At 46.5% G+C, this 22,562-nt stretch overlaps 1 protein-coding gene across 1 annotated transcript in view; it reads right to left on the reverse strand.

The window, feature by feature from the left end:
- Window positions 1-22,562, reverse strand: part of DCAF5 (DDB1 and CUL4 associated factor 5) — a 50,684-nt gene that overhangs the window by 22,434 nt on the left and 5,688 nt on the right. Inside the window, exons 2-5 of the mRNA XM_066608487.1 lie at window positions 11,189-11,332; window positions 6,837-6,873; window positions 6,613-6,752; window positions 1,727-1,856 (exon numbers count right to left, since the gene is read on the reverse strand). Coding sequence (XP_066464584.1) covers window positions 1,727-1,856; window positions 6,613-6,752; window positions 6,837-6,873; window positions 11,189-11,332 — 451 coding nt within the window. The remainder of the gene's footprint in view (window positions 1-1,726; window positions 1,857-6,612; window positions 6,753-6,836; window positions 6,874-11,188; window positions 11,333-22,562) is intronic.

The raw sequence follows: 22,562 nt of genomic DNA on the forward strand, positions 1-22,562 counted from the left end.
TTACAATACCAGGCAAGTAGAAGAAATGTTTACAAATCCTATTCACATGCGATTTTTTACTGCCGTTTTTGAACGCATGTCACAGCGTTCCCAGCGCTTTTTAATCCCCATCATTGTGATTAGTTTTGTTAAAAAGCGCAAAGACGCGCCAAAATATAGCAGACAGCGAAATCACAGCATTAGAAAACTCCGCGGTCGAGCATTGTACCGAGATTACCATGGCATTCAACACACTAAGGTAATCACGGTTAAAAGCACATGTGTGAGAGTGGCCTTAGACTAGTCGGAGCCAGGAATACAAAAAATATCCATAGAAAGGGGATCCTATGGGAATGTAAGCAACTCATTGATGAAAGGGATCAAAAGAGGATGTCAAGAATCATTCTAATGAACATGCGGTGCATTGTCAATCAAACTGCAGCTGAATACAACGCTGCTGCTCCATCTAACATATCAGAACACACAACATGTTGTTCCTTCGCACAGATGACCTGTACCAGACAATCCGGTGGAGCGCCATTTCTGTCTGAGAGACCCAGAAACGAAAGACTCCAGTGGACAGAGGTGTGCAAAAATTGGATTACTAAGCAGTGGAAAACATCACCCAGTCAGACAAATCCATATTTCTATTGTACCATGCTGATAGGAGGGTCAGGATTTGGAGTAAGCAGCATGGATCGATGGACCCTTCCCAGCTTATCAGAACATATCAGGACCTCCATTTAATTTTCTGCAACTGCAAAAAGCTATCCTGTCTGCATGGGGCAATATTCCTGCAAAATGATTTCAACACCCAGTGGAATCTATTGGTCACACCAAAGAAGGTCCAACAAGCTACTTGGATGGAGGTCTCTAAGAGGTCATTCAGTGTATATCCCAGTCGTATAGCCAGCTGCTTTAAAAATTTCAGGTATTTGCCACATTGAATACACGAACACAGAGATGACAGATATCCTGAAGCGTAAACATGCAGTAAAGCTGCACAGAGAGCAGTATATACGCCTGGTACAAGGAACAAACTGCAGTTCCTACACTCTCACTGACAAAACTCCCCCACAGGCAAACTTTACATTTGTGTGCCCTTTCTTCCTCCATAAGGTAAAGGCCCATTTGTACGCAAAGATAATCTTTCAAATAATAGAAAGATTGAAAGTTTTACTGATCGTTTTGCATAAGTACTAATGGGCACTAATGCCCATTAGTACTTTATCAACTTCATTTGCATGTAAATGAGCCTTCTGGAGCTGCTTTCAGAACTCAGTCAGTGGTCTGAGCTCTGCAATCAGCTCCATTTTCTGGCACGGGCTGCAGAGAGAATACAACGTAATCAGCTGCTCCAGTGCAGAACACAGCGTGTGGTCTGAACAATGGTTTTAAAACTCACCTAAAAATCATTGTTCAGATGTAAAGTGCACAATAGTAGCATTTATATGCAAGGATTATCGCTCCTATACCATCAGTTTAACGAATTTTGAGCGATAATCGTTGCATGTAAATGTGCCTTTAGTCCACACTTTCCGCCACAAATCCGCAGCAAAATCTACAGCATGTGGATAGGATTTGTAAACATTTCTCCTACTTGCCTGGTACTGTAATCCACTGCAGATTCTACCTGTGCAAATTCTATCAACCCTTATCCTATATCTATCCGACCTCTAGAAAGGACAAAACACAAAACTGAAAGTGAAGGAGCAGATTTATTGTAACTGTTAAAACTGAATCTTACGTGTGAGGTTTTCTGATGTCCCAAAGTCCAACACCTTCCTTGGAATTGGCAGTAGCCAGCAGCCTGGGCTCAACGGGATTAAACATAACGCTATGGAAGGCTGAGGGATAATGAGCCAAGCAGAAAGGATCTGAAAATAGAAAGACAGACATCGATAGTGATTTATTATGTTGGGGAATTAGTAGTTTAAAAACCATGGACGTGCTTGGGAAGGAGGGTGGGTGGGGGGGGGGGGGGTTAAATCATCTTTTTTTCCTCTTAAATGCATGCATGTTGAGCTGACAATCATTTTTGCAATAAGATGTAATTAAAAATAATGCAACATTTTTTTCTGTAGCTTCTACATATCCCTGTATATAGATACTGCAGTCTAAGTCTCAATAGAAAATATGTCCATGTGCTGGACAGATTGCTTAGCTTCCCTCTGCTCTCTCCTCTCCTGCATCGTCTTAGCAACTAATTTCTGGAACAGCAAAAATAGTAGCAGCATCAGATGGTGAATTTAAAACAAATCATCCTTTATTGCTCCATAATGTAAAAAACAGGCAACGTTTCGACTGGAGGAAGTCTTTCTTAAAGGGGTTGTCCTGCGCCGAAACGTTTTTTTTTTTTTCAACCCCCCCCCCTGTTCAGCGCGAGACAACCCCGATGCAGGGACGTAAAAAAAAAAACGCTCAGCGCTTACCTTAATCCCCGCGCTCCGGTGACTTCTATACTTACCGGCTGAAGATGGCCGCCGGGATCCTCTTCCTCCGTGGACCGCAGCTCTTCTGTGCGGTCCATTGCCGATTCCAGCCTCCCGATTGGCTGGAATCGGCACGTGACGGGGCGGAGCTACACGGAGCCGGCATTCTGCACGAGCGGCCCCATTGAAGACAGGAGAAGACCCGGACTGCGCAAGCGCGGCTAATTTGGCCATCGGAGGCCGAAAATTAGTCGGCACCATGGAGACGAGGATGCCAGCAACGGAGCAGGTAAGTATAAAACTTTTGATAACTTCTGTATGGCTCATAATTAATGCACAATGTACATTACAAAGTGCATTATTATGGCCATGCAGAAGTGTATAGACCCACTTGCTGCCGCGGGACAACCCCTTTAAGGCTTGAGAAAGACTTCCTACAGTCGAAACATTGCCGGTTTTTTACATTATGGGGCAAAAGGATGATTTGTTTTAAATTCACCATCTGATGCTGCTACTATCTTTGCTGTTCTGGATACCATATGGGGACTGGAGGTCCATGGTCCCTTTGGTAGCTTTGCATTAAAGAAATACCTCTGCACTAAAGTGCATACTCTGGAGTGTTGCAGGTTATCTATCTTGGAAATACGAGCAACTAATTTCTGATCACGATAATCAGTCTATCGGTCCATCACACTGTCAGAGGTCTTATAGGCCCCCTTTACACGGGATGACTATTGGGCACAGAAACGCCTGATGGTCCTCCCAGGCATTATCACCCCCGTGCTTTTACACAGCAGCTATGATCGCTCAGTGAATGGAGGCAAAGCGGTCTGGAAATCACTCCAGCCGCCCGCCTCCATTCACAGTAAACAGGCAGTCATTCACAGACGAAGGATGCCCCGTTTACACAGGCCAATCATCGTTTGATTTTTATATCTGCAAGATCCAAATAACCAAGTAATTATTGAGATCAGGGGGATCTCAGTAGTGGACATGAATGAAAACGCATTGGATCTCTGTCCATGCGATTTTCACAAGCGTGGAGGAAGAAAAATAAATGAAATGTTGCTCCAGCACTTTTAATGGCAAAAATTGCATTGCATTCACATATGGCATAAGTGTGCGATTTTTGCCTATAATGGGCGATATCGCCCAAGACAAGGACATGCTGCAGTTTTTTCATCTCGCAGCATTGCTGTGAGAGAAAAGTCGCACATTTAAAATCGACCTATTGGTTCTATTTCCGTGCGAGCCTCGCTGGCAACGCACAAAACTAGTATGATAAAATCACCTGGTAAATACAGCGTAAGGCTGGAGTCACACGAACGTATATCGGCTCAGTTTTCACGCCGAGCCGATATACTTCGTCTCTCTCTGCAGGGGTGTGGGGGTGGGGGTGGGGGATGGAAGAGCCAGGAGCAGGAACTGAGCTCCCGCCCCCTCTCCACCCCTCTGCACTATTTGCAATGGAGAGAGGCAGGGCTTATTCTCAGAACTTAGCCCCGCCCCCGTCCCAGCTCTTTTCATTGGAATTAGTGCAGAGGGGCGGAGAGGGGGTGGAGAGGAGGCAGAGAGGGGGCGGGACCTCAGTTCCTGCTCCTGGCTCTTCCATTCTTTCCCCCCTGTAGATGAGGATGACGTATATCGGCTCGGTGTGAAAACCGAGCAGATATACGTTTGTGTGAATCCAGCCTAAGGCCGCAGTCAGACAAGTGTTTTTTTGCGTGCAAAAAAAAATTGCGTCTATTACAACCATTGGTTTCCTATGACGTGTTCACATGTCTGTTTAAGGCGCAAAATACTCGCACCTGCCAAAGATAGGACATGAGAGTGCCAAAGCACTCGTTCACGTGCATTTTGCACATTCGTGGAATGCATTTTTTTTGCGCATATAAGCATGCAAAAAAACAAGCTAGTATGACCCAAGATGAGTTTCACACGGGCAGCACGCATGGTAGCTATTTTTTTCTCATTTCCTAGACAATCCCTTTTCTCCATTATTCATTGCAGATGCCATGAAGCGCACACAGTATGTATTATCTACAGGGTGCAGTTATACAAGCAGGGCTAAAGGTGCTTTTAGACTGAATAATTTTTTTTATGAACGATTATCATTCCAACGAGCAATAGTGAATGAAAATCATTCCTTCTAAATATTAGCCAATGACGAATGAAAATCGTTAGCTTTTTACTCATCGTTTATTATATGCAGGCATAAAAACCATTGTTGGCTGAAATACTCATCGTTCAGCTTAACCAGCGCTCCTTCAGTCTTTCACATTCGCTTATACATCGAATGTGAAAGGCTGAACAATGCTCATTTGAACGAGCCAAAAGACGTGTCTGCCTGTATGAACAGGCTGACGCATTACGGATCACTCGCTTCCACAGAGATCAATGGAGTCCGTCCGCGGGAAAATGGAGCATGCTGTAATTCTTTTCCACGTGTGGTGTCTGCAAATCAAATCCGCAGGTGTTAATTGAAGCGCAGATGCCCCATGCCTCCCCCGATGTGCGTCTTGAACTATGAATTCCGCAATTCAAATCCACCTGTGGACAGTGGGCCTTACACTTGCGATTTTGAGTTAATTGCCAGTCTGCACGGAAACTCGCAAGATTAGCCTGTCAATTAGCTCTAAATCATGAGTGCTAGCTGTGGTGCTATTGCTCATGTGCTAGCAACCATAAGGCCCGTTTCACATGGGCTACAAAATCGCTAAATTTTGTAGCAATGCAACATCACTACAAAACGCATGTAAATGAAGCCCAGGGTTTCCAATGGGTTCTTTCAGGCCACAAAACATCTCTCATATGAAAGAACCCATTGGAAAACATGGGCTTCCCACTCATGCATTTTGTAGCAATGTCGCATCGCTACAAAATCGTTTGATTTTATAGCCCGTGTGAAAGAAGCCTAAAGACAAGGTGGTAGTATTGTCTCCAATATGGCTACCCGCAGGAAAGTTTTTTTAAAATAATACATAGCTATAACATTTACCAATGTGTATTATTGTAAAAGCTGATATACATTTAATGAAAGTAAAATGTAACACCTGACACATTGACTTTAATGGGTCGTTAAAGGGGTTGTCCCGCGCCGAAACGGGTTTTTTTTTTTTTTAACCCCCCCCCCCATTCGGCGCGAGACAACCCCGATGCAGGGGTTAAAAAAACAAACCGGGTAGTACTTACCCGAATCCCGGCGGTCCGGCGTCTTCATATTCACCTGCTGAAGCTGGCCGCCGGGATCCTCTCTCTCTGTGGACCGCAGGGCTTCTGTGCGGTCCATTGCCGATTCCAGCCTCCTGATTGGCTGGAATCGGCACGTGACGGGGCGGAGCTACACGGAGCCCCATTCAGAAAAGCAGAAGACCCGGACTGCGCAAGCGCGGCTAATTTGGCCATTAGAGGCCGAAAATTAGTCGGCTCCATGGGAACGAGGACGCCAGCAACGGAGCAGGTAAGTATAAAACTTTTGATAACTTCTGTATGGCTCATAATTAATGCACAATCTACATTACAAAGTGCATTAATATGGCCATACAGAAGTGTATAGACCCACTTGCTGCCGCGGGACAACCCCTTTAATTTATTAAAAGAAGTTGGGCCAGTGCTGAGGCCCCCGCCATCACTAGATCAAGTATGTATAAACACCCAGCTGAGGCCTCCAGCACCGGTTGGCATTTTTTGTAGAGAGGAAGGAGAGTAATGTACACTGGAACGCTTTAGCCACTTCATTCTAGCATTAGGCAGGGTGTCTCAGCGCTCAGCCCCCATGGATACCAACGTCTAAGGGCCCTTTTAAATGGGATGACTGTTGGGCGCAGAAGTGCCCAACGGTCATCCCAGTGATGATTACTGCTGTGCTTTTACACAGGAGCGATCTCAGCTCAGTAAAGGGAGATGGATCAGGCTGGAGATCATTCCAGACCACTTGCCTCCGTTTACAGTAAACAGGCAGATTGTGATTTTATTTTTTAATATTTTTTATGCCTATACGATTTGTCGTTCAGACCATGCAGACATTTACACTAAACGATTATCGTCGATTCCCACAATCCAATGAGAATCCGAAATCATTCAGTGTAAAAGGGTTCTTACCTCGTATGACAAACACCAGTGTGAGCAGAATCTCAAGTAAACTGATAGGTAGAAAATTAAATTTATTCATTTAGACAGAAATACAAAGACCGCTCCATACCTCCTTGTTGAGACTCCCGAATGTCCCATATTAAGACTCTTCCATCATCTGATGAACTGGCAAACACATTGTCGTTGACTGGACTGACCGACAGTCCATACACCGCCTCGTCATGAGTGAACACATCCAGCGTTTCACCACTAAAAAAAATAAATAATGGAAAACCATTGCTAATTCTACTATGCACATAAAGAATGGGTGTTTCAAATGTGGAGTATATCTACCTCTCAACATCATGGAGGATCACCTGCTCATCATTTCCTGCAAAGCAATTGAAATAGACTTAAGAATCCGTAAATAAAATGTTAATACAAATGTAGCTATTCACAATTACTGAAGTGTATTTTCAGTAAGTTGTTCATCATTTCTTGAGGAGATATGCTCTGAAATTAAGAGGCACGATTATTCCTAAGGCCTCATGTCCACGGGCAAAATATGATTTTAAATCCGTAGCGGATTGCCCGCATGCGGATCCGCATCCCATAGGGATTCATTGACCACCCGCGGGTAGATAAATCCCCGCGGATGGTCAATAAAAGTGAATAAAAAAAAAAAAAAAAATGGAGCATGAAAAAAAACGTGACATTCGTGCGGGTCTCCCACGGGGACGGCTCCCGCAGGCTTCTATTGAAGCCTATGGAAGCCGTCCGGATCTGCGGGAGACCTAAAATAAGAATAACTTACCCCGCAGCGGACCGGGCAGGCCTTCTCTTCTTCACGGCCGGATCTTCTTTCTTCGGCCCGGCAGATGTGCCCATGCGCGCGGCATGCTGCCGGTGTGCCGAGTACATCTGCCGGCCGAAGAAAGAAGATCCGGCCGTGAAGAAGAGAAGACCTGCCCGGTCCGCTGCGGGTAAGTTTATTCTTCTTTTCAGCGCTCATGTCCGCGGGGCAGGAGGGACCCGCTACGGATTCTCCATGGAAAATCCGTAGCGGGCCTGATTTTCCCCGTGGACATGATACCTAAAGTAGCTTAAAGTCAAAACTGTCCGCAAAAACTGTATGCGTTTCTGCAGGAGTTTTAGTTGCAGTTTTTACCAAAACTGCATTAAAAAACGGAGGAAAAAAAAAATCACAGTAAAAACACATGCGATTTTCACGGTGCGGTTTAAACCACAGATCCACCGCACTGTCTGGATACAGCCTGAATTAAGTGATGCGATTTGGGGCGTTTTCTTAATGTACGTGATACAGCTCTAGGGCTGCTTTTTTAAAGGGTGTATTCAGAAAGTTCGGTTAACCCGCATCAAAATAGCAAGTGTTTTGTGGCAATCTGTCACATAGTTTTTTATGCACTTGTGGATTTTAGCACAACCACAAAAAAAAAAAACATGAAAAATCCACATTTTTCCAATGCAGTTTTCAACCACATTGTTGGAATAGATCTTAGTACAGAGAACTAGTAATCCTCCTTCCCTACAAACACTATATGGCCACAAGTCTGTGTACACCACTAGTAATATTGGTTCAGTTGTTTCAGCCACATGTATTGCAAACTGGTACATAACATCACACACAGCCATGAAATTGATTGGAAAGCTGCACCATTTTCCACATCAGCATGGTTTCGGCCCCATCACACCAGCCTATGCTTTGTACTGACGATCAAAGTAACTTTAAATGTGGCACTATTATAGAATGCCAACTTTGACAGAAGTCTGTTTATGTTCACACTTCATTTTTTTGATCTGTTTGACTTGTGCGGTGAGAAGGCTCCCAGCACACATGGCAAACAGATTTATAGGCCCCCACTGACCAGATGCAGACCCTTTTAGCCTCTGTCCTGAGAGTTTCTGTCTGGTACATCATTGTATTTTCTGGTTGGAATTGTACAGTTGCATCCTGTAAAAAGGTGCATCTACTAAAGCGTTTTTCCCCCCCAAGTCTTGGGTCAATAGTTAATCAGCAAGGTCCATCGCTCGTGCTCCCTGCTGATTAGCTGTTTGCTGGGCCCACTGTCACAGTGGATAGAGACAAAAGTTGACAGTTCTGTCTGTATTGCAGCAGCCAAAGTTAGTATTGCATTTAATTCAATGAGATTTCTGCCTACATTACCAACCCTGACCACTGCACAATATGGACAGAGTTATCTGTTTTTCGGCAATCAAGGCAGTGACAGTAGATGGGGATCCCGAGCAGCAGATCAACTGATCAACAGAGGATAGGTCATGAATAGGTAAATTATGGAAAAACCCCTTATAATAAAAATATTATAACCTCCATAATACTCTATGACCAATTGATGTGTACATCACAGATATCTGTTTAACAGATACAAAATGCTATTGAAAAGCTAATGATGTAATACAGCCATTAAAAATATATCATTAAAGACTATAAGTGGATGGATGCCTATCAGTGGCATCCGTAACCCATAGGCTAAATGGAAATCTGTTTAATAGATTGGAATTTTTTTTTTTTTACTGGATACCATTATATCTCACTGTTATGCATCCGTCACAGCCTCCGTTAAATGTATGTGTCGGGAGCTTTTCCCAGTCACATAAGTTTAACAGAAGCCATTGACATAGTATTAAAGGGGTTGTCCCGCGAAAGCAAGTGGGGTTCAGCACTTCTGTATGGCCATATTAATGCACTTTGTAATGTACATCGTGCATTAATTATGAGCCATACAGAAGTTATTCACTTACCTGTTCCGTTGCTAGCGTCCTCGTCTCCATGGAGCCGTCTAATCTCAGCGTTTAATCGCCCGATTAGACGCGCTTGCGCAGTCCGGTCTTCTCCCTTCTGAATGGGGCCGCTCGTGCCGGAGAGCTGCTCCTCGTAGCTCCGCCCCGTCACGTGTGCCGATTCCAGCCAATCAGGAGGCTGGAATCGGCAATGGAACGCACAGAGCCCACGGTGCACCATGGGAGAAGACCTGCGGTCCACCGTGGGTGAAGATCCCGGCGGCCATCTTCGCAAGGTAAGTAAGAAGTCACCGGAGCGCGGGGATTCGGGTAAGTACTATCCGGTTCTTTTTTTAAACCCCTGCATCGGGTTTGTCTCGCGCCGAACGGGGGGGGGGGGGGGGGCTATTGAAAAAAAAAAAACAAACCCGTTTCGGCGCGGGACAACCCCTTTAAAAGAGCCCCATGGTTCAGTAAAAACGACATTGGAAAAAAAAAAAAAAAATCACACTGAAAAACAAAAAACAAACAAAAAAATCACTTGTTTTATTTTCATATAGTTTTAACGGTGTTCATCTGCGCCATCTGAATACATCCTTTGTATGTTAAATATTCCCAGTCAACCGTAAGTGCTGTAACTATGAAATAGAAAGATCTGGGTACAAAGAGTTCAGCCATGAAGCTTTAGATCAAGAAAACGTAAAGAGCAGGTCTACCAAGTACTAGTGTGTGACCATTAACCCCTTAAGGACCAGGCTGTTTTGTACCTTAAGGATCAGACACTTTTTAGGGATGTTACCCATGTGGTGGTTTAACTGCCCTATTTTTTTTTCCTTTAGCTACCAAAATTATTTTTGCTGTGTTTTTTTTCCTGTGACATATAGGGCTATATTTTAATATCTTTTTCACTGATTTGTTCCGTTTTTTTTGTTCTATTGTGGGTAAAAAGCTAAAGAAAAAAAAAATTTTCCTAACTTTTTTTTCTTTTAAATTAGTATATTTGCGCTAAAATAAAAGTATGGCACTGGGTTCCTCATTTTGTTTTGGACGTTTTGATATATATTATATGTATGGTTTTGGATTACAGGGAGCTTAAAGCGCGCATGTAGTGATGGTTTGGGGTTATTTTCTTTTTTGTGTATATATTGTTGTTTTAGTCTGTAATTTCGTCTTATTTATTTATGTAATAAATGTAAGACCTCTGGGGGACATTCACATTTTTTTTTTTTTAATTTGACATTTTTCCACTGTAGCTGGGGCATCCATAGGAGCCCTAGTTACAGGAGAAAATATCCCCTGTAGTGACATTCGTCACTGGCATTGCTGATCAGGGTCTACTATGACCCTGTAGCTCTGCTATAGCAGGGAATCCCAGTGGTCACGTGACCCTTCCCTGGCTCCAGTAGTGGAAAAAACACTTTCACTTTTCAGTACACAACACTCATTCAGTGGAAACATGTTCTCAGGAGTGAAGAAATGAGTAAGCAGTGCTGCCTTGTCTTCTGCTATAAATTTTGTATGGATTCACTAAATTTAAGGGAGAATTTATCAAAACACCTTGTGTGTAAAAAGTCGCAGATTGTGCCATTTTGTCTTGCCTATGCAAAAATGTGCAACTTTTTTTTTTTTTTTTACATGTATGCTGAGTTTGCAACCTCTCCAAAAAGTGCATGGGGATTAGCAGAGCAGGCGTGGCTTCCTGCGGACCAACAGGTTTACTATAATTTATCACGGAAACTGGTGTAAATTATGGTGCAAATGTACACCAGCACATAGCTGCCAAATTTTGGCCTTTCTGGAGCACAGACTGACAAACGATACACCCAATTTATTAAGGTGTGCAGATTTTAAGAAAATTGGTGTATTTTACTCTAGCTCAATACAGCTTAAGACCGCATTTATAGATAATATAAAGACAATTTAGCGCATGTTAATCATGAACTTACCTCCGGAGAACACCTTGGTATTGCAGCTATTGAACGCCAAACAAAATATGTTTGAGTGATGCTCCCCTTTAAGTTGGATGGGCTTAGCTTTTGATTGGATGGCTTTTTCCATGTGCCACAACAACACACGGCGATCATCTCCTCCTGTAAGAAGACAGCAAGTCACATGTTAGCTTGCAGGCACAAATGTCTCATTTACGCAGTTATAACAATATCCTACTGGAAAGATGGAACAAGTTCAGGTTTTGCAGATACAGAAACGGATATTCAAAAAAAGTCCTTATTTTACGACAGATTATTATTGGCAAGAATGTGTTTGTGGCATCCACTAGCGATCATACGGTTAGACGGCGCATGGACAGCGTCTGGGGACAACAGAGACTGGAAGGAGTCGAGAAACAGTAAGGCAAGTAGGACTTCTTTTTATTATTCTGCAACATTTAGGCTATACTCACATCAGCATTGGGGTTTCTGTTTTCCTGCCCAGTTTTGAAAATGAACGGCGCCAATAGTACCCCATTAATTATAATGGGATCAATTTCCTTTATCATCATGCTACCCTGCATTTTCCCGGATTCTACTGCAATATCTGCATATGTTAGTCCCCATTCACATCACATTCGTGCCATGCATTTAGTGTGTGGCCTCAGATGGTTTCACTTGGCTGTCACTTGTCTATGGTCAGATAAGCAGGCAAAGGGATATGTATAGAAGCAGATAAGCAGCAGCATATGAGGTCACCGTTATCATACAAGAAACAGGAGGAGATTTATGTCCCACAAACAAGTCCTGAACTACAGGGACAGAAATAATAAACTTAATTGTCCTCTTTCCAGCTGAATTTACATGGTATGATTTATCAGTAGACAGTGATGGACTGAAGGCCCTCGGAGGACACAGCAGAAGGAATTGTTCTAAGGGTCCACCTCTGTAGCAAATGTTAGAATGGAGAGTGGAAACATCTGATATATAACGCATACAAGTAATCAGCAATCAGAAATTTAAGAAAAACTCTGCTCCAGCTTTAGCGCAGCCTGACAATTAGCAAGAATGGTGAAAACGCTACAAACTTTCCACCGTAGGAAAAACGACGCAAAATAATCCAATCGGTGTAAATTGCGGCACAAATCTTGGCGCTGGTTTCACGCCCTCATGTGACGAGGTGGAGTCAGCACTGAAAATATCCTGAATCTACTGGAACTGAACGTTTCTATAATACACTACAATACTTCTGTATCACAGTAGGCTATACCCATCAGAGCTGGGCCTCATGTCCACGACATGTTACGTGTGTGATGCACGGCTGTGTGATACGTGGTGAATGGAGTCAATTAAAGTAAATGGACTGACTTTAAATGACCCATGCACATGAGCGTGTAGACGTTGCATATCGATACTCGCCAGAAACAGATCGCAACATACTCTAGTTCTCAGCGAACCACGCAGTGTGAGCCCTATATACTGGTATGCAACCCTGTCCATACGAAATACATTACATCGGCAGTACACTCGCTGCTTATAGGCGGTCTCTGCCAGCATCACCAGTAAAACACTGTGGGGATACCAGTGGCATTTTATGCTTTGCCCGAAGCTCTTAGGCTACGTTGGCATGTAGCAAAAAAGCTGCAGATTTTCAGTAGTACCAAAGTGAATGAGATTCTAACAAATTTCATCCACAAGGTCTAGGAAAATGTGTGTAAGGCTGCATTCATACATCCATACAGGAGTTGCAACCATAAAGAATGGGTGTAAAAGAAACATTGCATGGCACACAGACACCATTCACCCATCCTAATACATCCGATGTATCTCTGGTTAGTCAGTTCACCAGAATGTGAAACCCATGTAAGCTGTGAGCTGGTAAAGATTTGGGTCTTTGTTGACTCCAACTACTTCTTTCAAAAGTGACAAATTTTAGCAGAAATCCAGTGTTAGCCAATATCGGCGACTTTTTTCCACCAGAAAACTGATGCAAGTAGCGAGATAAATCTGCCCCATAATTTTTGGTGCAGCGGTCACTATTGTACAAGACCCTTACATAGGGCAAATATTCCGATTTAGTTAGCAGAAAAACACATCCAACAAAGGTGTCTCAGTGTACAAATGTTCCAACAAGTGGTAGTGGTAAGTATATCAGCATAGGGGTGTAGATCATGCTGGCAAAGCTCAACAACACAAACTTCTAGGACGGACATCATCACCGAAAGGGAAAGTTTTATATCTTTACAGAAAGGTTACATCACAAATAGATTAAAGACAAATTGCACATAAGAAGGTGGCATCAAGGGAGAATTATAGTATACCAGCTGTTATTATATATAAGACAGGATAACCTGGAAATAAAACGCAATAGAAAAGAATAGGCGGTGGTTAGAGCGCAGCAGGGCTAGCAGATACAAAAGATTACATACAGTACCTGCTGCACTTATACCACCAGAATAGTGCAAGTGCCCGCATGCGTTTCACCCACCAGATCAAAGTGCTGGGGATTAGTGCTAAACTTTGCACTTTATTATCTCCAGATTTAGAAGAAGGAAAAAAAACAGGACACAAAATCCCATTGATTTCTTGCTTAAATATGCATTTTTCCTGCATATTTACACACGCCCATTCCCTACTATGGGCTATTAATACGCACCAAGATAGGGCATGTTTCAGTTTTTTGTTTTTTTTTCACGCAACCAAAATGTGTGGAAAAAAAAGCCCGCAGCTGTGAAAGAACTCATTGAAATCAATGCACTGCGTATTACCCGCGTAATACACTCATGTGAATGGGCACTTATGCAATTAATGAATGGGATTTGGTGCAGTTTTTTTTTTTTTTTTTTTTAATACACATGTAAAAGAAAAAATAAACTGTGATAGGTAGAAATACGCAGCGAATTAGCATATTTCCTTCTATGAATACACTTTGCATTCACAGACCGAAATACGCAATACGGCCGCGTGGATTCTCCTGCGCTCTTCGCCACATTACCCTGTGTGTGACTCATTTTGAATCTATTTGTGATGTTCCAACAAAGATTGTGATTAAAGATGAGCGAACGTACTCGTCCGAGCTTGATACTCGTTCGAGTATTAGCGTGTTCGAGATGCTCGTTACTCGTAACGAGTACCACGCGATGTTCGGGTTACTTTCACTTTCATCTCTGAGACGTTAGCGCGCTTTTCTGGCCAATTGAAAGACAGGGAAGGCATTACAACTTCCCCCTGCGACGTTCAAGCCCTATACCACCCCCCTGCTGTGAGTGGCTGGCGAGATCAGGTGTCACCCGAGTATAAAAATCGGCCCCTCCCGCGGCTCGCCACAGATGCGTTCTGACATAGCTGAGGGAAAGTGCTATCGTGTTGGAGCTGCTATAGGGAGAGTGTTAGGAGTATTTTAGGCTTCAAGAACCCCAACGGTCCTTCTTAGGGCCACATCTAACCGTGTGCAGTACTGTGAAGGCTGCTTTTTGCAGTGTTGCACTTTTTTTTTTTTTTGGTATATCGGCCGTGCAGAGCATTGCGCCCTGCAGTAATACTCCAGGGCCAGAAGTGCTTAGGCAGGGACAGAAGACATTAATATTATTGATTGAATATAGGCAGTGGGCCTTTGCTAAAAAAATTTGGGCAAAAAATCTATTTGGCCTGCCTGTCACTGTGCTGCTCAGTGTTCTGGGTCTGTCTGTGCTGGGTGTAGTAGTTCTACAAAATCATACGCAGCCAGCTAAGTGTTACAGCAGGCTTGCGCCAAATTATTTCCTGGCGTTCCGTAAGCGAAGTCAGCCTCCAACCACAGGCCAATAAGCGGCACATTTAATTACAGCGTTCTGTTTCTGCACTACTGGTAATACACCATGCTGAGGGGTAGGGGTAGGCCTAGAGGACGTGGACGAGGGCGAGGACGCGGAGGCCCAAGTCAGGGTGTGGGCACAGGCCGAGCCAGTGCGGTGGCCAGGGGTAGAGGCAGGGCCAGACCGAATAATCCACCAACTGTTTCCCAAAGCGCCCCCTCGCGCCATGCCACCCTGCAGAGGTCAAGGTGCTCTACGGTGTGGCAGTTTTTCACAGAGACGCCTGACGACCGACGAACAGTGGTGTGCAACCTTTGTCGCGCCAAGATCAGCTGGGGAGGCACCACCACCAGCATGCGCAGGCATATGATGGCCAAGCACCCCACAAGGTGGGACGATGCCCGTTCACCGCCTCCGGTTTGCACCACTGCCTCTCCCCCTGTGCCCCAACCTGCCACTGAGATCCAACCCCCCTCTGAGGACACAGGCACTACTGTCTCCTGGCCTGCACCCACACCCTCACCTCCGCTGTCCTCGGCCCCATCCAGCAATGTCTCTCAGCGCAGCGTCCAGACGTCGCTAGCGCCACTGTTTGAGCGCAAGCGCAAGTACGCCGCCACGCACCCGCACGCTCAAGCGTTAAACGTGCACATTGCAAATTGATCAGCCTGGAGATGCTGCTGTATAGGCTTGTGGAAACGGAGGCTTTCAAAAGCATGATGGCGGCGCGCGGCCCCGCGCTACTCGGTTCCCAGTCGCCACTACTTTTCCCGATGTGCCGTCCCAGCCCTGCACGACCACGTCTCCCGCAACATTGTACGCGCCCTCACCAACGCGGTTACTGCCAAGGTCCACTTAACAACAGACACGTGGACAAGCACAGGCGGGCAGGGCCACTATATCTCCCTGACGGCACATTGGGTGAATTTAGTGGAGGCTGGGACAGAGTCAGAGCCTGGGACCGCTCACGTCCTACCCACCCCCCGAATTGCGTGCCCCAGGTCGGTGGTGGTATCTGCGGCGGTGTATGCTTCCTCCACTAAACCACCCTCCTCCTCCTCCTACGCAACCTCTGTCTCGCAATCAAGATGTGTCAGCAGCAGCACGTCGCCAGCAGTCGGTGTCACGCGGCGTGGCAGCACAGCGGTGGGCAAGCGTCAGCAGGCCGTGCTGAAACTACTCAGCTTAGGAGAGAAGAGGCACACGGCCCACGAACTGCTGCAGGGTCTGACAGAGCAGACCGACCGCTGGCTTGCGCCGCTGAGCCTCCAACCGGGCATGGTCGTGTGTGACAACGGCCGTAACCTGGTGGCGGCTCTGCAGCTCGGCAGCCTCACGCACGTGCCATGCCTGGCCCATGTCTTTAATTTGGTGGTTCAGCGCTTTCTGAAAAGCTACCCACACTTGTCATACCTGCTCGGAAAGGTGCGCCAGCTCTGCGCACATTTCCGCAAGTCCCACACGCACGCTGCCACCCTGCAGACACTGCAACATCGGTTTAATCTGCCAGTGCACCGACTGCTGTGCGACGTGCCCACACAGTGGAACTCTACGCTCCACATGTTGGCCAGGCTCTATGAGCAGCGTAGAGCTATTGCGGAATACCAACTCCAACATGGGCGGCGTAGTGGCAGTCAGCCTCCTCAATTATTTATAGAAGAGTGGGCCTGGTTGGCAGCCATCTGCCAGGTCCTTGGAAACTTTGAGGAGTCTACCCAGAGGGTGAGCGGGGATGCTGCGATCATTAGCGTCACCATTCCTCTGATATGCCTCTTGAGAAGTTCCCTGCAAAGCATAGAGGCAGACGCTTTGGAATCGGAAAAGGAGGCGGGGGAAGACAGTAAGTCGCTGGATAGTCATAGCAACCTCATGTCTATATCTCAGCGCGTTGAGGAGGAGGGGGAGGAGCATGAGGAGGAGGGGGAAGAGACAGCTTGGCCCACTGCTGAGGGTACAGATGCTGCTTGCCTGTCATCCTTTCAGCGTGTATGGCCAGAGGAGGAGGAAGGGGAGGAGCATGAGGAGGAGGGGGAAGAGACAGCTTGGCCCACTGCTGAGGGTACAGATGCAGCTTGCCTGTCATCCTTTCAGCGTGTATGGCCAGAGGAGGAGGAGGAGGATCCTGAAAGTGATCTTCCGAGTGAGGACAGCCATGTGTTGCGTACAGGTACCCTGGCACACATGGCTGACTTCATGTTAGGATGCCTTTCTCGTGACCCTCGCGTTACACACATTCTGGCCACTACGGATTACTGGGTGTACACACTGCTCGACCCACGGTATAAGGAGAGCCTTTCCACTCTCATTCCCGAAGAGGAAAGGGGTTCGAGAATGATGCTATACCACAGGGCGCTGGTGGACAAACTGATGGTAAACTTCCCATCCGACAGCGCTAGTGGCCGAAGGCGCATTTCCGCGGCCCAGGTAGCAGGGGAGGCGCAGAGATCAGGCAGCATGTACAGCGCAGGCTGGGGAACATTATCCAAGGCCTTTGCCGGCTTTATGGCTCCCCAGCAAGACTGTGTCACCGGTCCCCAGTCAAGGCTGAGTTGGCGGGAGCACTGTAAAAGGATGGTGAGGGAGTACGTAGCCGATCGCACGACCATCCTCGGTGACGCCTCTGCCCCCTACAACTACACGGTGTCGAAGCTGGACACGTGGCCTGAACTCGCGCTGTATGCCCTGGAGGTGCTTGCTTGTCCTGCGGCTAGCGTCTTGTCAGAGAGTGTGTTTAGTGTGGTTGGGGGAATCATCACGGATAAGCGTACCCGCCTGTCAACCGACAGTGCCGACAGGCTTACACTCATCAAGATGAACAAAGCCTGGATTTCCCCAGACTTCTCTTCTCCACCAGCGGACAGCAGCGATACCTAAACAATACGTAGGCTGCACCCGCGGATGGAAGCATCGTTCTCTATCACCATCCAAAACGGGGACCTTTTTGCTTCATCAATCTGTGTATAATATTCCTCCTCCTCCTCCTGAAACCTCACATAATCACGCCGAACGGGCAATTTTTCTTAGGCCCACAAGGCTCAGTCATATAATTTTTCTAAACAATTTTTATACGTTTCAATGCTCATTAAAGCGTTGAAACTTTCACCTCAACCAATTTTTATTTTTACTGGGCTGCCTCCAGGCCTAGTTACAAATTAAGCCACATTAACCAAAGCGATTAATGGGTTTCACCTGCCCTCTTGGTTGGGCATGGGCAATTTTTCTCAGGTACATTAGTACTGTTGGTACACCAATTTTTGGGGGCCCTCGCCTACAGTGTAATCCAATTAATTTTTTGCCCACCTGCATTACAGCTGACGTAACATCAGCTGTGTTGGGCACTGCAATGGGATATATTTATGTACCGCCGGTGGGTTCCAGGGAGCCACCCGTGCTGTGGGTCCACAGGGAGTTGTAACTGCATGTGTCCACTTCTAAAGAACCCCAGTCTGACTGGGGCATGCAGTGTGGGCCGAAGCCCACCTGCATTAAACATGACATTATTACCTCAGCTGTGATGGGCAATGCAATGGGATATATTTATGTACCGCCGGTGGCTTCCTGGCACCCACCCATGCTGTCGGTCCACACGGAGTTGTAACTAAATGTGTCCACTTCTAAAGAACCCCAGTCTGACTGGGGCATGCAGTGTGGGCCGAAGCCCACCTGCATTAAACATGACATTATTACCTCAGCTGTGATGGGCAATGCAATGGGATATATTTATGTACAGCCGGTGGGTTCCAGGGAGCCACCCATGCTGTGGGTGCACACGGAATTCCCATTGCGGAGTTGTACCTGCCTGTGACTATTTATAAAAAACCGCGGTCTGACTGGGGCATGCAGACACCTTGACAGAATGAATAGTGTGTGGCACATAGGTTCCCCATTGCTATGCCCACGTGTGCAGCTCCAGATGGAGGTAGCACAGGATTGGATTTCTCATTGCTTCTGTACAGCATTGTGGGCTATCGCCCCGACCCTTTTAAAGAGGGTCGCTGCCTAGCCGTGCCAACCCTCTGCAGTGTGTGCCTGCTTTTCCTCTGGCAGACGCACTTATAAATAGACATGAGGGTGGCGTGGCATGAGGGCAGCTGAAGGCTGGGCAGGGAAAGTTTGGTGTGCGCTGTGGACACTGGGTCGTGGGGGGGGGTTTGGGCAGCATGTAACCCAGGAGAAGTGGCAGCGGAGTGTCATGCAGGCAGTGATTGTGCTTTGTTGGAGGTAGTGTGGTGCTTAGCTAAGGTATGCATTGCTAATGAGGGCTTTTCAGAAGTAAAAGTTGTTGGGGGGGGGGGGGGCACTCTTGCCGCTACTGTGGCTTAATAGTGGGACCTGTCAACTTGAGATGCAGCCCAACATGTAGCCCCTCGCCTGCCCTATCCGTTGCTGTGTCGTTCCCATCACTTTCTTGAATTGCCCAGATTTTCACAAATGGAAACCTTAGCGAGCATCGGTGATATATAAAAATGCTCGGGTCGCCCATTGACTTCAATGGGGTTCGTTATTCGAAACGAACCCTTGAGCATCGCGAAAAGTTCGTCTCGAGTAACGAGCACCCGAGCATTTTGGTGCTCGCTCATCTCTAATTGTGATACATTTCTTTCAGAATGTCTGGATTATTCCTGTGTGAGTGTGCTGGTAGTACAGACCATGGTGATGACAGATGTACCAACACCCCATGCCCTACATACACCTGCTGGACAGGTGCACACCTGGAATAGTACTGCCAGGGAAGTAGAAGGCTCCATCTCTGTCATCGATCTTCATTACCAGGTAAAACAATTCCTTTATCAACCTCTCACCTTTTAATTAAACAGTGAGTATCAAATGCCCTTTAGATGCAGCTCTCTATGAGCCCAGAGGGGAAGAAAAGATTGGGGTGTTCTGCCCAAACCTGACAGGTGAACATCCGGCAACCTTTTCTGTAAAGAATCGGCTATACTTTCATTTTTCATTGACAGCTGTATGGCATAAGGTGGCTTAAGACACAAAAAACACCCCAAAAGGCAGCGTCTACCTGCAAGGGATCTCTTGTGTGCATCCGCATGCCACATTAACCAGCTGGGCTTACACGGAAGAGCCGCGGTAAGACGCCAGCATGGAAAGGCATGCATTTTCGATTTTTTGTTCACACTCGCAGATGCAAATTGCGTACTCCGTGAGCGGAAGAAAAAAGGACCACCCCCATTAAAGTCAACAGATGCGAGTGTTCCATCACCCATACGAAATTTGAGCGTTGAAAACGCTCGCAACTTCAGAGGAAAATAGATAGAAAAGCCAAAATGCCGTCTGGAGGGGAGAGAGAGAGATCTTTCTTCCTCGTGGACAATACCGTACATCCACATCGAAAACCACTCGCACCCATTACTATTTGCAGTTGCTTTCCGCGGATGAGCGCAGGTTTTCTGCTGCGGAAATCCACATGTGGAATCCGACTCGGTCGTGTGAGCGTGGTCATACTCCAATACACAAAGAGCAAACAGGAAGATAGATGCAGCTGCCAGCAAAGGGAGGGGTGAATGGACATGTACACCATATACCAGATTTTTAGGACTATAAGATGCGCACCAGCTTTAGGCCTCCTTCCCACGAGCGTGACGGGCTCCGCAGCGTAATATTCCGCTGTGAAGCCCGTCACGGCGCCCCCCAGAGCCCCTATACTTACCTGCGGGAGATAGCGTGAAATCGCTTCCCCGCCCACCGCCGCGCGTCACCGCCCGTCACCGCCCACCGCCCTCGCGTCACCAGCCGTGTCACGTGCACGGCCGGCCGTGTCACGTGACGCGGCCGGACCGCGTCATTTGGCGTCATATGACGCTCGGCGGTGGGCGGGAAAGCGTTTTTTCACGCTATCTCCCGCTGGTTACAGCGGGAGATAGCGTGAATGGACGGCTTCCATTGACTGCAATGGAAGCCGTCAGTGCGTACAGCCCGTCCTCACCCGCAGAAAATAGAGCATGCTGCGGGTGAGGACGGGAGAAATCGCGGTGCGTAATTCCGCGGTGGAATTACGCATCGTGAGCATTGTGCTATTAGGTTCAATAGAACCTAATAGCTGCGGGCAACGCAGCGGATTTTCGCCGCGAATTACGCGGCGGAAATCCGTTCGTGGGAAGGAGGCCTTAGACCACAGAAAACAGGAAAAAAATATTTCATACTAATTTAAACATCTCTGGGGGTCTAACAAAGTGGAGGGGCTACGGTCATTACCCCTGGTGTTCTAGTCTAGAGAAGGGGGTTAACAGTCGGCTCCTATTAAACTTGTGTGCATTCAAACAATGGCGCAAGCATGTAAGTTCACATTAGACGCATATACAGCAGTGCTGCACTCACATTGTACATGCGCACATACACACAGAGCTTAAACAGCTCTGCTACATGCACACATCTGCAGCTGATTCATGTCCACGGCACGCTCAGATTTTCACAGTGAATACACTGCAAATAATCATTAAAAAGATTTTTTTTATTGCTTACGGAAGATGGGGGATTGCGTTTTTTCCCCCGCGGATTATCTGCAGTGCATCCATGTAAATCCGCAACCCCCACCCCCCAGCCTTCCCTAATTGAGTTTAACCTTCAAATCCTCAGTGATTCCTCAAATGTATTTGCGGATCGTAACCTCTCATAGAGATCAAATGGAGCATGCTGCGATTTATTATCCGGACATGGCATCCACAAATAAAAAAAATAATTAAATAAATCCGCAGGTGTTAAATGAAATGCGGACGCCCAATGCTTCCTTATGGGTAGCATTGGGTGCCACGCGCGGATTCCGCCCGTGGACATTGGGCCTAAATCCCCACATACAAGTGTAGTAATACATGACTCCTGTAGCTGCATCCTGGTCACAAAGCTCCCGGTTATAACATCAGAAGATTCAGCGGAAAGCAGAACGCAGCATGTTCTATTTTACTGCGGATATCTGCAACATAGAGCTCCTTGTTCTCTATGGTCATGTATACACCTGCAGCCCATATGCAATTATGGCACCGAAAATATAAAGAAAACTAAAAAAGCTGCATGCCTGCGTGAGTACTCGGTCTTGCGCAGTACAATTCTGGGGCAGTATGTAAGGTCACGGCGGGACTCACGGCTGGAATCCATTGTGGGCCTCCACAAGCAGATTACTTTTACAGCTGTGAGAGCCGGCCTAAAGCAGTGGTCAGGGGTCTCTGGATCTATCAGACCCCCCTGCCTCTAGAGTATAAGGCACAGACACGTTTTTGCCTTTCAATTGAAAGGGTGAAATCTGCTGCAGATCCAGAACAAAAAATGTAATGTGGATTTTGACACGGTTTTGATGAGGATCTGCACCAAAATCATCAGCGCTAAATATGCTGCAGATTCTAGCACAGAGTCGCACCAACATACTGACCAAAATACTGGCATGTCAAAGTGGCCAAATGCGGACTCCTACCCAAAAATCAAACCAGGAATCAATAGGCGCCTACCAATGTCTGCCACAGTGAAATATTTGGCAAGATCAGCAAACTACGATTTCTTCCTGCACCGCGAGACAAATCTCGCGTGAGTTTCTTGGCTGTGTGAAAGGGGCTCATTCACACAGGTATATTTTTAGTCCATTTACTTTAGAC

The sequence above is a fragment of the Eleutherodactylus coqui genome, chromosome 6 (assembly GCF_035609145.1).
Source record: "Eleutherodactylus coqui strain aEleCoq1 chromosome 6, aEleCoq1.hap1, whole genome shotgun sequence".
Lineage (NCBI taxonomy): Eukaryota > Metazoa > Chordata > Amphibia > Anura > Eleutherodactylidae > Eleutherodactylus > Eleutherodactylus coqui.